Here is a 22,292-nt window from a genome sequence, read left to right on the forward strand (position 1 = left end):
ATTTGGCCGTTACTACCTACAGTAGTAGCACGAGGTAGACATACACATGGAGTGTTTTGCTGGAGGGACACAAAGCCCTGGGGACCCCATAGATACTTCTCAGTCTTCAAACAGCTCTGGGTCCCCTGTGTCAGAGCCCAAGGACACCTCAGTAAATGAGACTGAAAAATCAAATCAGTTCATGGCAATGACTGGGGCTCAGCCCTGCAGTCCCTTCCACAGGGCTGTGACCCTGTGCCAGCTGGGAGGAGACACTGCAGGCAGGACAGGGTGTCCCTGCCCTCCACCTGTCTGCCAGACATCCCACCTGCTCCCAGGAGAGCAAGGACAACCCATTGAGACTAATACAACAGAGTGGAGCCAAGGGAATTTTTCCTGGGTGAAAAGAAAACAACCGAAAATTAGACTAGAGGACTGCACCCTGTGTTTCCAAGACTGAGAAGCAGGCGCAGCCCTGGAGCCTGCTCCTGAACAGCCACAAAGAGGCTGAGCAACACCAGAATGAAACACAACTCTGTCCACACCTTTGGCTCTTGCAAATGGTGCAGCACAGGTAAACTATGGTTGGCAGCACCTCCCAGCTGGCAAATCCTGCCAGGCAGTCAGCACATGCATTGCTACCTCTGCTTACCTCACCCCGCTCATCCTTAGCACCAGCCAGGTTGATGGACAAGGGGTACATTAGCACCTCAAATGAAATATTTCATAGCACTGTCTCTTGTTCTGGTGAAGCACCGGATAAACACCCGTTCAGCAGTTTTATGGCTATTGCAGAACTCACTGAGGTATGATAAAAATATTGAGGAGTGTTACTTAAGGCATCCATGTTACTGAAAGCACCCACAGAAGGAGAGCAAGTTTTGGCAAGATGACTTTTCAAACTATGACAATTAAGGAAGTCCAGTACATTAAAAAACAGGCTTCTTTTTTCTTTTCCTATAAAGTGCTTTTGAATCAGATTTAAAAAAAAAAAATTCTTCAAATGCTTTTATAACAGAATACACAATAAAGGTTGACATCTATTTGAAGGCCACTCCAAAACAGACAGGTCCGTGGTTTTCCAGGGCTCCGGAAGCGCCTCAGGTGGCACTTGCTTTGGTGCAGGATTCAGAGCAGAGGTTGCTGCTCTAAGCAGGGAGAATTGCAAAGATGTGGCACCCAAAATAGCACCCCAACCCTGTGGTTCAGGGCTGCTCTTCCCTCACAAGAGCATCTCTGTAGCAGACTCCTCCAGCGGCAAAGGGGCAATGTAAAACACCTCTGCTCCAAACACTGTTTTGTTATTGGGAAACTCCCAGGGTTTTAAGCCTTCCAGCACCTTGCTGATCATTTGCTGGCTTAGTGATAGAGCAACAGTTGGAGATCAGGCTAGACAATCACTCTCCAGAACCAGAGAGATGCATGAGAATAGATTACAGGTGCCTTTGCACTGTACATCACAGTCATATTATATGCACAGGAACAGAAATAGAGCACAGGTGTGAATGCACATGTGTTTCTATGTAGGTCTGCGTGTGGGCAGGTAGGGACATGCAAACACATCTATACATACTTATACATGCCTGGAAATTGGTGCCATTTAGCACATTCTCCCCAGTAATTTTGCTTTTGGCAGAGAACATGCGACTGGTAAACCAGTAGGTGCACAGTGCAGTATTACCATTAAAGAGCAGAACAATTTAGCTTCAATGGAAATGTACTGCTTAAATGCCAGGTGTAAATCCACATGCAAAAACTCAGTCAGAACCAAGATTCATAATGCACAGCACTTGCACAGTGTAATGAAATGGACAAAGGCGGCAGAAAGTGCCTTTTAAATTAAAGGACTCGAGCTCCCCTAATGTAAGCCCTTCCTGAACAGGTGTTATTCTGAATATATGGTAAATAATCCTCTGTAAGTGCAGTTTTAAGACATGAAGCATTAGCACCTTGGTTTGAAGCAAATTAAATCTGTTGTTAGGGGATATCTACAAAACGGTTCACAAAGAGAAAGAGTTTATGGTCGTACCGAGCTCCAAGGACCAGCACTCCAGTCAGCATCTCTAGGACAGTCCTGCACATTGCACTGCTCTCTGTCTGGTGGCTTGTCAAGGATTTCACAGCTCAGATCCGTAAACCTTTCTCCATTAGGGCGCTGGCACACCACTAGCCGTGTCCTTGTCCCTGCCCCGCATGGCTTCGTGCACTGCAAGTCAGCATAGGACAGAGCAGTCACCGTTGGGACAGCAAAAATACTGCCCACTGGCTGCCCAAAGCACTAGCACCTCTAAAAACCAATGGTGGTTTCTGTTCCCAACTAATCCACTCCAGCCAAATCCCCCTTGTGAGCCTCAGATGGACCTTCAGCTGCTTCAGCTTCTCTCCTCCTAAAGCTGTTCATGCTGCTCCACTATGATATTGCCCGACTCAATGTGATACTGGAGGTTTACATCTCCAACTGCTTATCTCAGATTAATTTTCAAAATGGAGCAGTGCTTTTATTTAAAAAAAAAAGGCCTTCAGTTAAACCTGGCTTCTCTTAAAAAAAAATCTTCATTTTTGTAAAACTTACTTTTGCCGGGGAAGAAAGTTTTCACAAGACAAATGGAAACAAAACCACCACCCAGCAGTTGCTCAGGTTCATTCATTTATCAGAGGCTGCCCTTCAAGTTCCAATCTTTCTAATAAATGACAGCACAATACCCCTCTCTTCTCCCATTTTCCAGCCACACGCTAATGAAAGTCTTGCCCTGGGCACGGAGCCCAGGATGGATGGTGCACTCACCTCTCCCCAGTTGCCATAGACCCACTGAGGGCAGGGGCCAGATTCGCATGATCTCTGCTCCATGGGTTTGCTTTTCTCATCGCAGTTATTTGCAGTGTATCCGTTTTCATCCTGGCACACCACGACCCGCCGCTGGAACCCCCCCGCACATGTGCTAGAGCACTGGAAGACACAATTGCCCATGGTTTCATTGAGTCCAGGAATAAGTTTGTATTCCCAGCTCCTTCCCAGTGTCTTGCACCATGGGAATATAGTACTAGAAGTTTAATGCAGCTAACAGGCATTATTAAACTTCAAAACCCAGCTTTTACCAATAGCAGTGTAATGACTTAGGAGCTGACTAAGCAAAGAAAGTAAATGCTAGCCTAGTTTTAAGCAGGTGAATAATCCCTGCTGCAGTGTTTGATATCCCATTTGCACTTAATTCCCTTTAGAGACTTCCATGATAAAGCACTGCATACTGTTTGCAGTGAGAGTAGCTGGCATCGAGGCTCCGCTGTGCTTTGGCAACAACTCTGTTGTAAATGTCCCAGGAGACAGCCAAGAAGCAGAGGCTGGCCTTTGCCTCATGGAAAATGATGCTGTCAGCTTTCTGCCTAGAGTACCTTGGAGATACAAGGTATGAAAGGCTGATAAGCAATGCCTGAGCCCTTCTGCAACACTTGCTTGTGTGAGCAGAGAGCAGACAGTGGGGAGAAATGTCCCTCTCTCTTTTCACTGTGTGCTGACTTCTGACTTCAAGAAAAGACTGAATTAGCCTGGGAAAGAAACAAAACCCAACAAAACCCAGGAATAAGAGAATCGGGGCACTTACAGCACCCCAGGGGCCAATCCTCCACTGATTGCCTCCCGGTATATGTGCACGGTTTCGGTTTGGGCTGCCTCCAGGGTGCAGTTTGAGGCGATGATCGGGATGGAGGAAAGGGTGGATGGGCCTGCCGTAGTCATGGCTGTTTGGATGACATGGAGACATGGAGCAGTCTTGCTCGGTGGCAGGGAGGTCGTCTGGGTCACACTCACTCCTATCCACCAGCTGGTCACTGTAATTGATGCAGATCACTTGTCGCGTTGCCTTACCTTGACCACAAGTCACCGAGCACTGCATTACAGTGGGAAAAGGAGACACAGTCACATTTCCAGTTTTGAAAACCAGCTCTTGCCAATAATGAACAGCAGAAAACCCAAATAACCTCACTTATAAAAGGGCAAGTGCAACAGATTAATGAAACACGTTTCCAGCAATGAGGTCTCTTGCAATAGACAGTGTTATGCTTACAGAGCTCCACTCCAAGGCTTTCCACTGTCCGCACGGTGTCACGGTGCACATTTCTGTGGCTGATGGCTTTGGAAGGTGGAAACAAGCTGACTCATCAGCCACAGAGCCCTGGTCATCCCGGCAGCTGACATATCTCATTCGGGTTCCCTTCCCGCACGTTGCAGAGCACTAGGGAAGAGCATAGAGCACTCTACTAGGAAGTTGCCTGACATACATTGCAAGGACTTTGTAATGAAAAGCTGGGCATATGCACTTAAAAATATCACATTGTCTACTGTAAAATAATCCTGAAAGTATTATGATGTGTGCTTACCGGTGTCCAGGATCCAAATCTCCACTGTGTCCTGTGAATGCCTGGTATGGCTCTCTTGGCTTCAGGACTATTTGGATGGGGAGGACATACAGCTATTTCGCAGTCCTGTACAGGAAATACATCGGGGAAAAACAAGAAATAAAGAATTTGCAGAGTTTTTGGTTAAACCACCTCCTCTTCAATGTAATTATGAACAACATGCAACATCTTGAAACTCTATGACCTGCATGTGTTGTGCAGGCAGGCTTCCTCCCTGCATCCTCTTCCTGAATCAGCAAAATTCGATATCTATATTCCAAGGCCTTCATCTGCAGAACCCTATCTGGACTTTTGACTTATTAGGAACTCTACAATAGGGATCCCCATAACCATGTGCCATCTCTATGCATTAAAACCAGATTTTTTGAGGCAAAAGATGAAAGTTCATTAAGAGTTCTGACATGAACACACATCTGCAAAGCAGCAACTATATCTCCCTTCAAAGCTCCCTTCCTTCAGCGCAAGACCTGCTGCCCACACAATGAAGGTTATGATGCTGATTACAGCCCTCTGAATCCTTGCAGCCCACCAGACCACCTATATCCATGTGCTAATCTCCACCACACACCAAGCAATGTGAGGTTTTGGGGACAGGCATGTAATTCTGCTCAGTCTTCGTACGGTGCCTCACAGGAGGGTTCCGTCCGGACCTTCTGGGAGGTCTGGCGACAGAAATTATCCATGACTTACTCCATCGAGTAGTCCTTGCCAAAAAGGAAATTAATAGTGATTGTCCTTGTGAGGGGGAGAGCAGCTTCTGACAAATGGCAATCCTGATTTCTGTTCTGCTGTGATTTCACTTATGCTGGAGGCATGCATGCCAAATGAGGGCTGATGACAAGTGGGTTCGTTACCCCTTGACTGTAGGGCAACTGGTCTCCATACATGGGAAAAACAGCACTTTCCCAAATATTGTAGCCTTAGATAAACTCTGTGAGTTCATGCAAGACTGAAGCTGGGCAGGGCATGAGCACTACAACTCTCCTAGATGACAGATAGATGGTAATGTTCTGTTTTATTCAGCTCCTTCAGACACCCTGGGCATATCTCCTGCTTGAAATGGGACTTTACATGTTTGCTTCCAAGCATGGAAAGCCTCTCCAGCAAATTTGCAAAGTTTGCAACATTTCTCAATTTATCTGGCCAGGGAGGAAGTGTCTGGAACTGTAGCTGTCACAAACACTACATTGTCACATGCAGCATACAAGAAATTATGGCCCTTCACCATTTGTCAGGACACAGCAACAGTTCTGCAGCCACGAGCCCAGATTGCAGCCAGGTATCCTCGACTCCATGCAAGCCAAAGGAGGTGTCAAGACCTCTAAGGCCAATAAATACTGTCTCAACCTTCTGGTCTCTGGTTGTTATCCCATATTCATCCCCTGCAGCTTCTTTAGCTCATAAGCTCTTAAGAATTCAGCTTTAGGGCTGCATCTGAACATGCTCTCACATCCCATTGTATGACTAGAGCTCCATGGATAAAAACCATAAGCAAAAGTAATTAATCTTCACCCACAAAGTCCTGATACCCTCATAGGTTGTCTGTTGCCTTTCTGGCAATCTGGTGCTTCAGAGTGTAAGGTGAACCACATGGAGAGGATGGGATGGTGCTACAGATGGGCACTCCCTGAACACAGCTCATCTGTACCATTTCCACCAAAGCAGGGTGCTGTGCTGCATCCTTCCAACAACCATGGAGCAGCCCAAGGTACTGCTCTGCAGGGCTGGCATTCAGAGCAAAGCTTTTCTGCAGCAAGATGTCCCCTGAACCTGTAGCCTGGATGCCTCCATACACACACTGTGAAAAAATGGAGACAAGGCAGCAGGATTTACCTGGGTATCTGTAGGCCTGGTTGCAGCATTACAGTCGTTATCATCCACCACTGACAGGTAGGTGCCCACAACACACTTCACTGCTCTCATCTGGTAGCCTTGGCCACAAGTAACAGTGCACTGGGACAAGACAGATGGGAGAAAAGAGCACTGGGTCTGAGTAACTGCTTTGCTTAGAAAGTATTAATCAGCCCAGCCTGTGTTTAGGCACGTAGCAAGAGCAGCAAAAATAAAAGACAGTTTCCCTTCTGGTTTCTCTCCACTTCATGCATTTCAGCTTTAAATTAGGTCAAAGTTTTAACTCACTGCGGCCACCAGTGCCTTGCACGCTTCACTTGATTCTTCGGAAAGCAAAGTGTGAGCACTGAAATGATTTACTCTGCTGCACACATTAGAATCAGAATCTGGTAGAACCTGCATGATACCCTTCTTTAAAACTGGTTGTTCAGCCCCATGGTTGCATGAGCAGCTAATGAATAATTTTACTGATAGGAAATACGTCTGACTAGGACAACTGGTCTGGGTTTGTTGCTGCTTTTTTAAGTCAAGAGCTAACAGCTTTGTGAAAAAGCAGATGCCAGAACACTCTGGAAGAAATGAGTAACTTGTATTTTAACAGAAAAAAACCCCTCACTAACCCAGAAACTGGAAAACGTTAAAAGCAACAAAAGTTATTCAATGTGAGCAGCTTTTCTCTGAAAATTAGGCCATATATTTATGTGCCTAAATATGGATTTAGGAACGTAACCTTGGAATCCCCTTTTTTTGAAAATCATGGCAAATTTAGTATGACAGAGATTAAATTTAGCACAAAAGGCAGGTACTGTTATTGCTGCCTATCCGCTGAACCCAAGCAAACACAGGGCTGCTTTGGTGTGCAAATCAATTAACACAGTTATGCTGATGAATTTGGATGAAAGGGCAGCACCCAGCTCCCACCACCCTCATCCAGGTCCCCCCACAGCTGGGAGCCCTGTGGGGCTCCGTGGTACCTGGCCCCAGGGCCCCACTTGCCACGAGGCACACTCCTGCTGCTGGCACATCTGCACTGACTCTGGCTTTGTCTCGGGGTCGCAAAACCTGTCATTCAATCTATCTTCTCCAAAGTGGCACCATGTCTGGCGGTGCTTGTGTCCTTTTCCACAGGTGACCAAGCACTGCAAGGAGAAAAATGAGAGTTCAGGTGGTGCCAGGGATGCGCTGCCAGCTCAGCACCTGCCCTGGCACTGGAAAATAAACCTGGAGACCTACTGCAACCACAGCTTAAAAAAACCTGGTGCTGAAATGCAGCTCTTTAGCTAACAACAACAAGTCCTAGAAGACAGGAGATGTCTTGTCAACAAGAAGATTGCTATCAGGAGCTCGTCTAGAGCAGGAGCTGGACCATGGAGAGCACAGCTGGGCCAGAATCCTTCAGCACGGGCAAAGTGAGATCACAAAGGGTCTTGATTTCCAGCAGGTGTGAGACATGGTGCGAATGCACAGCACTGCCCTGCGGGGTTTTAGTGTGCACAACAGGGTGCTTCTAAAAAACTTGTTCTTTCTGAGCGTGCACTTTAAGGGTCTTGGCTTCTGCAGGCTGTGAGCACCTCTTCCACTGTCCTGGCATGGCTTGGACTGCTACTAGATTGAATCAGAAGATACGTTTTGTAGAGAACAATCCCTGTTCCCATTTAATTGCTTTCATTATCCACTAAAGAACATGATTCACAGAAACGAGAAATTTGGCCACAATGGTGATGAGCATCCTTTGAATACTGTTCTCCAGCACCCCCAGTCCTGCTGCAGAGACGAACCTATCAAGATAGTTTTGTTGCATTGCAAAACACACGAGCAGCAGTGGAAGAGGTAATAAACAGCAGAGAGAGGCTGAACAAAACATCAGCAGGGTGAAATCCTACTCTCCAGTGACAGCCAGAGCTGCCAGGGCTCTTGAGGATAATCTCTAGGGAAAATGAGGGCAGAAGGTATTTTTCTTCCCAAATGTACAGCAGAACTATGGAAAAACTGAGGAGAAATTATTGCAGGATTGGAGAGACATTAACCCCCTGTGGCTTAGCAGGGAGGAAAGTGGCCACCTGACCAGGGCTACCAAGGCCAATGACTTTGCTGCCTGGCTGAAACCTCCCTGTACACAGGCTTGGGGAGACCTTCTGCAGGAGGCACAAACAAATCATGACAGCCAAGCAGGGAGGGAGACACCTCTTTGCAGGTACCAGCCCCTCAGGGTGGAGGACCAGCAGGGTGAGCCCACCTTGATGACCAGCACCTACCTCGGACCAGTCACCGGTTTTCCACTGTGGGCACGAGAAGTCACTGCATCGCTGCACTGTCAGCTTCTCCTGCTGGCTGCACTTGCTGTCATCCAGGACATCGTTGTAGGTGTTCACACACATGGCTCGCCGCCGCCGCGTGCCCCCACCGCAGCTCTTGGAGCACTGCGAGGGACACACACCCAGTAAATATTTCCTGCCACTCTACTGCTATTGCCTCCTCTCTCTTTGCAGTCACTGTAGAGTGACTGCAGGAGACCTCCGGAAGAACAATTTATACTTTAAGTAACAGGCTTTTACTTTATGTATTCTTTTAAAAAGCCAATCTCACTAAGCTTAATAAAATGTCGTGGCAATGTGTTTCACAAATTCATTTCAGGTTATAACCCCATTATTACTTTTACAAGTGTTGCCTTTCAGTTCTCCTAAATGGCTGCTGCTCGTTCTCATTTTAGGAGAGATTTACTCTCTCTGACCAGCCAACCCTCCTTCATCGCGCCCTCCCTGGAAATCCCCAGGCTCATCAATCTCTCTGTGCCTGCATTCAGGAATTTTCTTGTTCGTGCAAAAGCTAAGATGTGTAAAGGAAACAAATTTCAGATGATGGCAACGTCGTCCCCAGCTCTTGGCAGTGGTGACAGCTTTGATGGCAGAAGACAGCTAGCAGGGCCTCATGTAATGAAGACAGATACTAAAAGTATAGATTAATTGCAGTGGAAGGTAAGGAGTACCAGGCTGATTCAGACTAAAGCGTACTCCAGAGGAAGCAATGAAAGGAGAACCACTGTGCCCATATTTTATATATATTCTGTTAGCAACCTACACAGCCCAATGTACTCCTGTGCAAGGAGCAGCATTCGCTGTGCCATGAAGCATCCCTTACCTCAGTCCAGGCCGAGTACCGCCACCCTCCCACGTTACAGTCTCCAGTGCACTTCTCCCTCGTGCTGGGCTTGGCCTGGCTGTTGCAGAAGCGATCATCCACCTTCTCTATCTTGCCCTCCAGCCGGCTGTACTTGGAGCAGTAGATATCCAGGGTACGGTAGCCCAGCCCACACTGCGCCGTGCACTCGCTCTTCCTTGCAATGTGCCACCTGGGCCGAGGACAGCAAACATCAGCCCTGAGCTCTGCAGACAACGTGCTCAAGAGTGTTTGACGGAAATAAGGAATATATGCTCTTGAACAGGAAGTTTTGGCTCTGTGTCACACTTCCCAATGCTTTGGGACTTTCAGCTAACCCTGGCATTGCTCCTTGAAGGGAAGAAACTGTCAGCAGGTCTCTCTTGAGCAAAACAAAGACAGCAAAGCCACATCGTAACCTTGTGGGACCAACGTGGCAATGGGAGTTCATGGCCAAGCAAGGAACAATGCTCTGAAAGCTTTCTAGCCCATGCTCCCCTGCACCTGTCTCTAAAAAACAAAAGCTGGAAAATACACCATCAGAAAATGACCTGCACAGATTTGAGAGGTGTTCCACATTGCAGGATACCCACAGAGCAGTTTCAGCACTCCAAAGGACAAGCAAATGGCTTGCTACAAGACACTCAAGCCCTAGCTGTGTCAGCAGGGATTAGAGGTGTTCTCTTGACAGACAGATTTCCACCCTGCTGCCTCCGCTGTGAGATAGGCAATAAGGATGGTGCTAGAGGCCCTCAAGGACCCACCTGGGGATACACCCCTGCTTCACATCAGCCCAGCTCTGGAAAGATATGCTGGATATGAGGCCTGATCCAGGGAGGTGCTGGAGACCCTGAAACCAACAGGAGCCCATGACCCTCACACCTGACAGGGGTGGCTTCTGGGGGAGGAGGCAGTGACATCCTCTGGGGGTCCTGGAGACCCTCAGGCTGCTGCCTGTGCCTGTACAGGGAGCACAGAGCCCCGCTCCCAAGGCAAGGGAGCAAACTCCAGCACAGCCCGGAGAATTAGATCAAGGGGATTTGGAGTCAATAGCTCCTGACTGGTGGGAGCCTCACATCCCTGCATGCCTTCAGACTCCTGCGTTTGCCCTTCTCAAGTTTCCAACCTGTTGCAATGGCAACAGCTGTTACCGCGACAACCCGGGCCTGCACAGCCCCGGTTTAACAGGGCTGAGAAAGCCCTCGGGAAACTCGGCCATCTGAATTGCTTCACCAGCAGCCGCTTAAGGCTACCATATTTAAGCCCCAGAAAGGAAAACAGATTGCTTTTTAAAGGAAAATGGGTTGTGATGATTTAGGCTGTGCTCCATCAATTCCAGCTTGCCAGGAATTCTCTGGGGACAGCCCCAAACTCACTCTACACTTAAGCCTATTCTTTGCTTTAAATAAACAATGATAAATCCAAGTCTTAGCTATGTTTTTGCTTTAAGTATGTTTTCCCCTCTTTGCAAGCTGTATGTAGAATGGCTCTGAGCATTTCTGATCCAGGCAGATGCAAATTTCAGACCCTGTATTGCACAGAGAGATTTTTCAACATTAGAGAATTTTTGTTATAGTTAGCCCTAATTGAATCGAGCAAGAGAAATGTAAAAAACATCAAAAAGTGCCTCTCAAAACACCACTGGTGGATGACAATCTCTCTTGGTTGACAAAGAGGCAACTACCAATCCTTTTCTTTTTCAAAATCTAATACAGGCTGGTGAGAAAGGGAATTATGGTGAGAAGTGCATGGAAAGAAGAGTAAATAATGAGTACACAATGTTATTTATATACACAGCTAAGCACAGTGCACCTTAATTCACATTCAGTGTTACAAGGCTCAGTGGTGGGGTCAGGCTGGGGAACTCGATCGCATCGCTGGTCTGACACCGTGAGCTGATCCGACTCTCTCTTACACACAGGTTTCCTTTTTCGTTCTCCTGCACAGAGAAAACCAGCACTTGGTTTGAGTCATGCAGCGAAGTGATCAATTCAGTTATTTCTCTTACACCTTTTGTAGTAGCATTTAAGAGATGTTTAGGTGTGCTTTCCTACCTCTGTCAGAAACAGAGAGGGAGTTTAAGACTAAGCGGAGTAGAAGGGCTTTATCACAGACAGGATGGACACAAGCAGAGAGCTGCAGCACCCTCACAGGGATGGGCTCTGAGTATTTAGCAGGGTGGGCACTGGCAATGATCGGATGTCAGACCCAAAACCAGACACTGGTGCATTTTGCAGCCTTAAGAAATGCCTCATGACCTTTTCTGTGCTTCAGCTTCCTCACTTGCAGACCAGGTTGTGAGGCTCACCTGGCTGGGAGGGGCTGTAAGGTGTCCTGCTCTGAAACCCAGAAGCACCTTGTAGGATGTTACCTACCACTGCAGTCCAGGGAAACAATCACACCCACAGGGTAAGAATCTCGAAGAAATCAGAGAGAGATCTGACAGCAATGCCCAAACCCCAAATGAATCCAGGACAAAACTAAGCCTTCCCAAGCACCCACCTTGGCAAAGCTTACTGCAGGGCTGCCATGGGCCATGCTCATTCCAGTAAAACTGCTGAGGTTTGTCCTCAATAGGGATATTGAACGTGTAACGAACGTCAGGATTGTACAAGTTGCCCACTGATAAAACCTGAGAGGAAGAAAAATGAAGCAGAGTAAACCAACAGATATCACTGCCCACTATTTTCAGTCCAACAGTGCCGGGCAGACTTGTCCATACACACAACATATACTTCACCTGCAGCGTTATTTCTTGCTCAATCCGATCTGTAGAATTAATTCTTTCAATAGTATTATCGGAGCCACTGTATTCGATCACAGCATTCCCAACTTTGATTTCCCTTTTAAACATACTGACGACAAAGTCTCCATTTAATATAAAGTCTCCTTGACTGTTAGATAAGGCTGCATAGGTGCAAAAAACAAGAACTAAAGAGGCAGAATTAACTCATACGTACATAACAATGTGGGTCATGCGGTCTCAGTGCTCCTTTCCCTTGGGGGTGGGGGGAAAAGCCCACTGGCACTCTCAAACAGAAAGGATGTAAAGACAACAGCAGAGCTCTTGCAGACATTGTGCCTTCTCCTTTTTCCACTGGAAAGCCTCTTAAAAATGAAGGCTGAATGCCTGAAGTTGTTGCTAAACAGTTCATCCATAAGCCAATGCAGAGATATCTAAAAGGCATTCTGGGCTGGCTGCTGCAAGGAGCACGCATAGGCTGTATCCGAACACATACCACAGAAATAATCCTGCCCAAACCTTTCCATTAGCTGTGTGGATAGGGTGGCTTCCCTGGTGCTTCCAGGTGTGTTCTTAGGGTAAATGCACACACCCTAATTACCTAAACATGATTTTCTAGTATATAATTACAGGGAGTTTGGTCAGTATTTCCCCCTTTCTTTTCCTCTCCCTCCTCCCCCCATACTTTTTATTATTCCAAATCTTAAGCTATGTGAGAGTACTGGAGGCTTAAAGCCTAAATGCTTTATAAAAGGAACAGTTTCCTGAAAACAGCAGTCTGCTGCACAACTTCACACTAATGCGATTATGTAGCTAATTTCCTAAGTTAGTTTCCCCACCATTTCACCCATCACAGCTCTGTTACTAAAAAGCCCCTGTACTCAAAAATCTAGACACCAAAACACCAAAGGGAAGGTTTTTCCATCAAATGAGGAGCGATAATGAAGCAAAACACTGCTCAGTAACAAACAGACATAGATGGAGAAAACCTCACAAAGCAGAGGCTACACTCTAACAAGTGCCACACTTTGGAAGCTTTAATGTTATTAGGCAGTAGTAAAACTCATTAAAGGATTCCTTCTCTTTTACTGTATCTCCTGTAACAGTAGGTACATCTTGGACTTGATGACGACATCAAATCCCTCCTAAATTGTTAAGCAACTACAGGGTTCACAGTAACTGAGGGCCCAAGATTTCACACTCAGAGAGCTGCAAAATAAGTGGACACATGCATACTTCTCATTTGCTTCTAGTCGGGCCTAATGTGAAGAGATGCTTTCCCAGCAATATTAAAGCAACGTTAAAGAAGATTTGACTTCATTGTTTCCCAAGATTAAAGGCCCTCCAAGAAGAGCTGAGAAGTTTGGGGCTCCTTCTGGGGTGAACCAGTTTGAGTAGGCACAGCATAGCGAGGATTGTTTTTTCCAGGAAAGAGGAATAATAAAACTTGCCTCCCTCCTCCAAGACAGAGAACTCTGAGACCTCAGTAAGGTTTTTTTGGTGCTGATGTACATTCATGCTGCACCACCTCATCTTTTTGCCTCAATGAAGAGTCCAGCCACATGGATGGCATTTCAGACAGCCAAGGCTGTCAGCATTGCCTCCCTTTGGTGCATGGCAGTCTCTGGTATTGTTTCTCAAGTGACTCCCTTTACCTTTGATGGGCTAGGGGCCATCAGCCAACTCCTCTTTTTAACATACCCAGTTACAGGAATTTGGTGAGATAAAACAAAATGAAGTGCCCTGTTGAGACACGTAAATACAGGACCCTGTGCTACTGCAACACAACTGGTAGTGCAAGGCACAGGGTGTGCAGAAGAGGAGGACCAGAGACTCTGAGAGACCCCAAACAGTGCTTAATGGCAAGATCAGCCTTCAACTAGCAGGTATAACATCAGTCATGATGTTCATTTGTATTATCTCTGCTATTGAACACAAACAGAACTATCAATGGGGTGAGTTAGTAATCATGATGGAAAAGACACTCATGGCCATGCTAACAGCATATATGTGCATGTAGCAGAGTGGTCTAACAGAAGCATTTTCATCTGCCTCTGAAGACACAGCCACAGGTTAGAGAAAACAGTGACTATGAAAGTCCCTCAGCCAAAGGCCAAGTTACTGTTAGGTTTAAATCAAACCAACATCTTTGGTGCAGGGTATTTCTTTACAGTTATGTGTCACTATCAGGCCTCAGTCTAAGTGAAATCAGAATTACTATTCTCAAAAGAATAGAAGACAATTTCTCTTTGTATGTGTTTGCACAAACATCTTTCAGGACATGGCACCAGCCAAAGCATGGTGACAGCAGTTGCAGTGAGGAGACTCCAGCAGAACTCAGAATCCTGTTTGGTTCCCAGCTTTATCCCTCAGTTCCCACCCAGGCTCAACAGTCCTTCACAGCCCTAGACAAACCCTAAGGGAATATTTCTTATAATTGGTGAAGTTCCCAAATGTTGCATCTAGGACAGCATGAACAAAAATAAAAGGAAGAAGATAAGGCTGGATGTTTGGCAGACATATAAAAATTCCCACCAAGAAAACATCTCCCTTAAATGAATTCTTCATCCTCCCTAGCAGAGAGCTGCCAGTAGATATATCACCACAACTAGGCAACCTAGCAGATTTCTGGAGTGAAATAAGGAGTACAACTCACCCAGGTAGTTGTCATCCTCTGGTTTCCCTGAGTAACTGTGCTGACGCACATCAATATTAGTGGCACCAGCTGGGATGCGAACCACAATGTTATAACCTAGGAAAGATTTAACAGAAAGTCAAGGCTATTACACAGGCATTTCATTTGCTTTGTACAGGGGAAGGGAAATGAGCAAAGTTACCTCACATTACACAAGCTGATACCTTTCAGTTAGGGATAGCATAGTTATAAAATGGAATATACTATAGCTAGAAGGATTTTGTGGTTTACATCAGTGTTTTTGTAGATTAAGTGTTGTAATGGCTTTTACAGACCCACATTTTTCACTATGAAGTTTTTAGCAACAGATTCTTACCATAATGCACCGTGTTAAATGTGCCTGCAACAGTTTTGCATGAAGAATTATCCCCACCACAAACACCACATTTATCTCTTCTTGCTTTTGAATTCAGCACATGATCACATCCAGCTTGCTTTAAGAGAAAAATTGAAAAAAATAGATTGAGCAAATACAGACTAGAACAGCATTGACAAATCTCCTAATTAAGGCACACAAAAGCTGTTTATGCAAAAGGCTGCCGTGAGATAAAGCGGTTTGCTTACCCACATTTTTCCACTGACTTACAGTGTGGGCATCCCACAAGGTTTTACAACAAAAGGCTTTTTAACAAAGCAAGAATCAAAATGGCTGTTTGCACTAGGCAATGCCTTCAGTAGAGAAAAATTCTTGCATCAATTGTTCCCATAGAGAAAAGTGTGAAGAATGATTGTGAACAGAAATCTGGGGTCTGATCAGGAAGAACTGGGGCAAAGCACAGAAGGAAGCAACACTGGGATTTAGGCTGAGACCTCCACACCCCTCAATAACTTAGGGCAGAAGTGCAAACATCTTTCACTTGAGTGTGTCCCAAGAAGAGCTGGTGAATGGTCTAGAGTAAGTCTGATGAGGAGTGGCTGAGGGGGCTGGGGAGCTCAGCCTGAAGAAAAGAAGGCTCAGGGGAGACTTTCTCACTCTCTACAACTACCTGAAAGGAAGTTCTAGCCAGGTGGGGGTCAGGCTCTTTTCACAGGTAACAAGCAATAGGACAAGAGAAAACAGCCTTATGTTCAACAGGGGAGGTTTAGGTTTGATACTAGGAAATAATTCTTCACCAAAAGGGTTGTCAAACACTGGAACAGGCTGCTCAGGGCAGTGGTGGGAGTCACCCTCCCTGGTGGTATTAAAGGACATGTGGATATGGCACTTGGAGACATGGTTTAGTGGTGGACTTGGCAGTGCTGGGTTAATGACTGGACTTGATCTCAAAGGTCTTTTCCAACCTAAATGATCCTATGATTCCATGTGTGGCTCTTTGGCAAATCTGGAGGTTGGCACAAATGTCAGACCATTTAGGGCTTACGGAGTCTGCAGATGCTGCTGGCAGCCCCTCAGCGAAGAGGACATGCCAACAACTGCCTGGATCATGGTGCAGAAGTGCCAGCCTGCCCTACAAAACTGCCATCCCCCTTTGGTGAAGAGGAGGGAAAATGATTACCCGGCAGAGGCCCTGCACGCAGATGTCATTGGTGTCGGGGCCGCAGGGCGTCCCGTCGATGACCCGGTCCCGCAGCTGGTAATAGGCCGTGTTCCCTGCCACCCGGCAGAACAGCTTGCAGCGATCCTTCATCAGGACTGTGGCGAGAGAAACCAGAAGCACGCTATCGGAACACCGTCATCCCAAAGCAGCAATGCAGGGGACAGGATCTACATCCCCCCCCAGCCACTTACTGCCGCTGTATTTGGGAACCCAGCGCACATTTGTGGGAAGCCCGTTGATGTTGAAGTGTTTCCCATCAAAGTCGGCACACTGCTCATCCCGGAAATCCTTCTTCAGCTTTGAGCATGGTTCTGTGTTGCAGGATTTAAACTTCATGCGACGACCCACGCAGTATTTCCCACCGTTTTTGGGTCTGCAGAGACAACACCAGGCTGGCAATGAGGTGGAATTGCAATTCTGCAACCTGTTCAGTACAGTCAGGATTTGCAACAGCATTTTGTGGGTTCTGTCTTTGTGCATATCTTTAACTAATATCCCAGGCTGACAAGCAGGAAATGTTATGCTGGTGTCTAACAAAAAAGATCACATATGCAATAAAAAGGGATGAAAAAGAGAATATGTGCTTTCTGATGGATGCCATGGCAGTGAGAGAAGCCAGAGAGGAACAGCAACATCTTCTTCCCCACCTGAGGATTTATTTTCACCTGAGGGATCCCACTCAGGCCCTTGTCTCCTTACAACCCCATCAGTCCTATGGATTTTGTGGCTGAAAATTTGCCTTTGATTTAGTGGGTTGCAAATAACTAAACATCACAGGAGAAAAGGCTTCCTTCCCTGCAAAGGCAGCACTTAGTCCTTCAGGATTTCTAGCCCCAAATGTTAGAAATGTTAATGCTGAGCACTTTGAAATAACTTCCACATATTCCAGAAAGCACCAAAGACAGCCAATAAATAACTTACCCCCATTTTATAGCAGGATGACACTGGTTTAAACTGGGGAGAGAGATCCCACCCAAGCCACATAAAAAGTGGATAAGCCTAGGAGAAGCTGTTGTTTTAAATTTCCTGACTCACAGATTCAGGGCTGTAGTCATAAAACTATTTTTCTCACATGTAGATGGAGCCTTTGCCAGAGAACATCACTGCGAGGATTGAAAGAGCCTCTCCAAATGCCAGCAGTGGTGCAAGAATGAGCTGCACATCAAAATAACCACCAAACCTACATCTTCTACCCACCCCCTGTAAAATGAGTGCCTGCACTAGCAGTGCAATCAGAAGAGCAGTGCAATCAAAGAGTGACTTGCCAGGCTCCAACATCCTGGCACCCACAACTACTGCCTTCCAGGACTGTTCTTCAGGATCAGCTCTGTCTTGCCTGGGGACCAGGCACTCATGAGTGCCCCAGGGATGCTGGCAGAATGCTCCTTCCCTTGGAGCCTGGTTGGGAAGGAACACACAAAGGTTTGAACACTTGAAGACCCTTCAAGATGCAGATGAATGAGTGATAAATGGGAACCACCCCTGCCCTCAGAACAGAGATGCTCACCATGAGATCTCCACATTGCATGCAGCCAACACCTCTAACAGAAGGGACAGCACCCCTCTGCACATGCACAATGGTCTCTACACACTGTGAGTCAACAAGTTCCTGCAGCTGAACAGAACTTTTTTGGCATCTCTGCACCTCCACCACCCAGGAAGCCCAGCAGTGCCTTTTCTCCCACAAATAACAATTCTTCACTCTTACACCCAAAAACTCATTGTGACTCAAGTAGCAGAGTTCCTGTGAAACAAATGGAGAGACAGAAGCATAGAACAGCTCGCCCTTGCCAAAAGATTGCCTGCAAAGCAGGGAAAGGCAGGCAGACTCCCCACCACCCCATCAGCACCACTAGGGATGCTCACAGGTCTGGCAGAAGGAGTTGCCTCCTTGAGCAGCTGCAGGTGAGATGCTGTAGCACCACTAGTTACACACATGGGATTTTTCCTGCCAGCATCCTCCAGTCACTGAGATCCTCACTGCTGTGGTGCGGACTCCTCTAGTCCTATCCTAAATGCCATGGAGTATGAACAGCCTAAGCAATAGCTACTAACACCAGCTCTACCTGCTCTGAGGGCAGTTCTCACATGCCACCTAGAAATGAAATTCCTGTCACTTACAAATGTTTCTGGTGTTTGCAATTAAGCAAGTACCAGTGATAAAAAGCCCAAGCAACTGCACAGTGCCCATTGAAGATTTTACACCACTTCCTAGTGGCAGAATAAGTCTAAACCTGGTTTTTACCGATTTAGTCTGTTGTTCACCTTGTTGTGACAAACAACTTCAAATAACTTACTTGATTACACTTGGGACAGCTCTAAGGCTATCAGCACAGCAGCCCCTTTAGACATAGACCAAACTCCTCCTTGCCTTGCAGGCACAATGGAAATTGCTGGGGGTTTCCCAACACCAGAGCCCATCCCATGCCTGCACATGAGCTACCTCTAGCTACAAAGGGACATCTCAACCATCTCACTACACAGCACACTTCTTCATCATGGCAGCAGCACACTCCAGACCTGGGTGAGTCTTTCATGGAGGAGTTAACAGGATTCATCATTTTCACTTCAAAAGCATTTGTACCTCTGCAGGACTGTTGCAATTTGACAAAGCCTCTGAGGTATACAAACCTTTAAGAGGGTATTTCTTTAAAAAAAAAAATTGCAATTACAACATTTTTACGGTAACCACATTGCTTCCAATATAAATCAATTTAACTAAAATGAAACTCTTAACTATTTAGATAAGGAGAACATGCAGGAGCCTCTTTTTTTTTTTTTTTTAAGGTGTGTCTGATAAAATCCAAAGTCCCAAGCAATTATTTAGTTTTCTCCTCTCTAGACATGACCCCGGAGATTGAGATAACACTAACACATTGACACACCACAAACTAAAGGATGCTACAGCTTGCCATCTTGTTGCAAACTGTCAACTTCGTAATCCTGGCAGTAAATCTCCGTGCAGACAGTGCTGGGGGTCGAAACACACTCACACTTCTGACATTTAAAAACAGCTCCAAACTCCCCGGATGGTTTCAGAGTGCGTCTTAGGTTACAACGTAAGATGTAACCAAAACTATGTATTCTATTACCATCTTCATAAGCTGCTAAAAACAGGTGGCGCAGTGCTCCTGATCATGTTTCGTCCCTCCTGACTCCCTCCGGGGGTTAATGGGTCATCAAGGTCTCACTGCATGACCCATAAAATTACATCACCCCATTGTGAAATGCTCCGCCCAGGGGGAGGAACCAAGCATTCCTACCTGGCTATAATCTGAGGCCTGGAACACCACGGGAGCATCTACTACTGGATTCCCAGAGGATAAGAGCTTGACAACCACCACTGGAGAAGGACCAGACCCTTCTACAGGACCACAGCTTTGCCAGCGCCACATCTGTCACTCCAACAAGGACGGTAGCCACTATTTAATTGGACTGCTACCACCACCCTGCCTGACAGGCCGTCAGGTTGTATTCTGACTCTGTCAGTGTTTCTGTACTACTGCATTTATTTTAATTTTCCTATTAAATTGTAGTTCTGACTTGGAATCTCTCACTGGTTTGCTTTCAAACTAGTAGAGAGTGTTTTTAAGCAGCATTGCTTTTCACAGAATCTGAGGGACAGAAAAAGCTGACTCTGAAAAATAAGTCACCCTCATAACATCGATTTTCAGTGTCATGAATAAATACAGCATACTTCACTCTGTGTAATATTTTTATGGATCATCAACAATGTACCACAGAGACAGAAGAGAAAACAGCACATGCATAGAAATCTTCTTGTTTTGTTTCCACTTCCTTTCTCTCTCTGAATTAACAGCCAGCGTGGACCCACTTTCAATCCAGTATCATGCCCCTTACAAGCTCCTGCACACACCCCAGAACCACTGCACTCCTCCCAGCAGCCCAGAAACTCTCAGGCCCAGGAAATGATGGGGTCTCATCCCCATTACCACCCCAAGAGGTCTGAAATACACTATGCATAATCCATCACCTTGAGCATTTTTACTTGCAGATTTTGAGGCAGCACCCAGCTCCCAGCAGTCCAAGAGCACCAGGTGCAGACACCCTGCCAAGAAGTGATGTTCTGGGGGTGCTTTGCACCTGCTGAGCCCCATGGGCAGCAGCTCTGCCTGGGAACACTCAGATTGTCACAATGAAAAGCCCCAGGAGAATTAACTGCAACGTACACGTGTTCATCTGCACATTTGCCCATGTACCTGTGCTCATGTGTGAGAGCAGAAAAATCTGTGAAGTTCCAGAGTGCACAGATCAGTTTGAGATAGCCTTCCCTGCATTCCAGGAAGCCCGAGGATTGGGAATCGGTTGGTGGCTAGCACACTTACCTATACATGTGTTTACATGTCAGGCTCAGTTAGTTTTCAGCACAGGTGGATATTTCTGTGATGGACTAAAATGCAAACGTGATCTGACTCGCATCCAGAGATAACACTCCCCCATCCAAAAAACCATTCCTGAAAACAAGGCTTCTGGTATTGACATCTTATCAAATATGCCCTTTCCCGTAATTCTGCAACATGTCTTTCTTTGAAAACCAGGGCTTGCACCACAGACCCTCTGATCATGCACCGCAGCCATGGGCTTTTTCCACCAGTCAAGCTCAAATTCCCATGTGGGCAATCTCGGTGGGAAGGGTCTGGTCTGGTTAGCAAATACATTCCTTCAGGGTATGTCAAAACAGTCTGCTGCCATTTCAGAGGCTTACAGCTCTTCCTGCATCCCTGCAGGATACTCATCCATGTAGGTGTCAGAGCACTCTACAAAGAGAGGCAGGAGTTGCAGCCTTACCTTCTGTACCATGGAGGGAATGGATGTAATTTTCAATGCCAGATTTAACACAATTTTTACTGGATGCAAGATCCCATCCCAGATCCTCATGCACAGAAAAAACTTTAAAAAGCTAAACCATCTTTGACTAGAAAAGATTTACTGAGAATTATTTCAGACCTTACTTGAGGTATCTGGGTTGAGTTTTCTGCCTTCTACAACAGAGGAGAAACTGTCTATTTTTGAAGTACTTTGAGAAGGGGGAAAGGCAAGAGAGTATCCAGTGGGGTGTCATCCATTTTCATCATCTCAGCAGCCCCATGATAACGGGGACACAGGTGGTGGGAGCTCACACTGTGGTGTCAAATCACAGGCACAAACCAACAATCAGTGTAAAGTTCTGTGGATGGTGCCAGGACAGATGACTCCTCATGGAGACCTCATGAGGGGCTGGAGAAGAGAGGCCAGTGTCAGCACAAGGTTCAGGAAAGGGGGCCTGGAAAATAACCACTATCAATCATAAGGATTTCTCGGGCTGCTTGGTGCCAAGCGTTTAGGTGCTTTTGCAAATCCCAGCCACAGCAATACACCTTCTGAAGCACCAGGATACAAACCACAAGCTATCAGGGAAGATGGAATTTCAAATCCCTTGGCTAGCCTTTAGGATAAAGGAGATTTTCTATCACAAAAAACTATCAGTCCGAACAGATGCCTCTCAGAAGACAGGAATATATCTTGCTGACAGCATCCAAAGTTTCAGCAGCAGAGCTGGAAACATGCTTTGTTTTTGTCTTTCCATGGCTACTGAAGACCATACAGAGTGTGCTGTCTCAGCACAGCCAGATGAGAGCCCTTTGCACTTGTGTTTTTCTTAGCATCGTTTTAATTAACGTGCTGGTGTCCTTCTCTCTCAGCCTCAACTTTTGACACTTTTCCAGCTGTGCTGAGCAGCCTCTCCTGTTACTATACCACCAGTGCCATAGGTATAAGCTCTCCTTTCTCCCATTAGCAGTGACAAAACTATCACTGGCACATCCCGAGTGGCAATTTCCTTGGCAATAAACCATCCAACACCAATGATGAGAAACAGGAATCTTTTAAAGACCCCTCAGTGCAACCAGCCCCACAG

General features: G+C 46.3%; 1 protein-coding gene across 1 annotated transcript in view; it reads right to left on the reverse strand.

The window, feature by feature from the left end:
• ADAMTS9 (ADAM metallopeptidase with thrombospondin type 1 motif 9) overlaps window positions 1–22,292 on the reverse strand; it is an 82,609-nt gene that overhangs the window by 33,462 nt on the left and 26,855 nt on the right. The window contains 16 exon segments of the mRNA XM_082288835.1: window positions 2,009–2,185; window positions 2,765–2,926; window positions 3,579–3,863; window positions 4,041–4,208; window positions 4,354–4,458; window positions 6,226–6,345; window positions 7,218–7,382; window positions 8,499–8,663; window positions 9,382–9,592; window positions 11,212–11,338; window positions 11,902–12,031; window positions 12,140–12,306; window positions 14,799–14,894; window positions 15,154–15,271; window positions 16,334–16,470; window positions 16,567–16,748. Of these exon segments, the coding sequence (XP_082144961.1) occupies window positions 2,009–2,185; window positions 2,765–2,926; window positions 3,579–3,863; window positions 4,041–4,208; window positions 4,354–4,458; window positions 6,226–6,345; window positions 7,218–7,382; window positions 8,499–8,663; window positions 9,382–9,592; window positions 11,212–11,338; window positions 11,902–12,031; window positions 12,140–12,306; window positions 14,799–14,894; window positions 15,154–15,271; window positions 16,334–16,470; window positions 16,567–16,748 (2,515 nt within the window).

This window comes from Coloeus monedula, assembly GCF_965178545.1.
Source record: "Coloeus monedula genome assembly, chromosome: 11".
Classification (NCBI taxonomy): domain Eukaryota; kingdom Metazoa; phylum Chordata; class Aves; order Passeriformes; family Corvidae; genus Coloeus; species Coloeus monedula.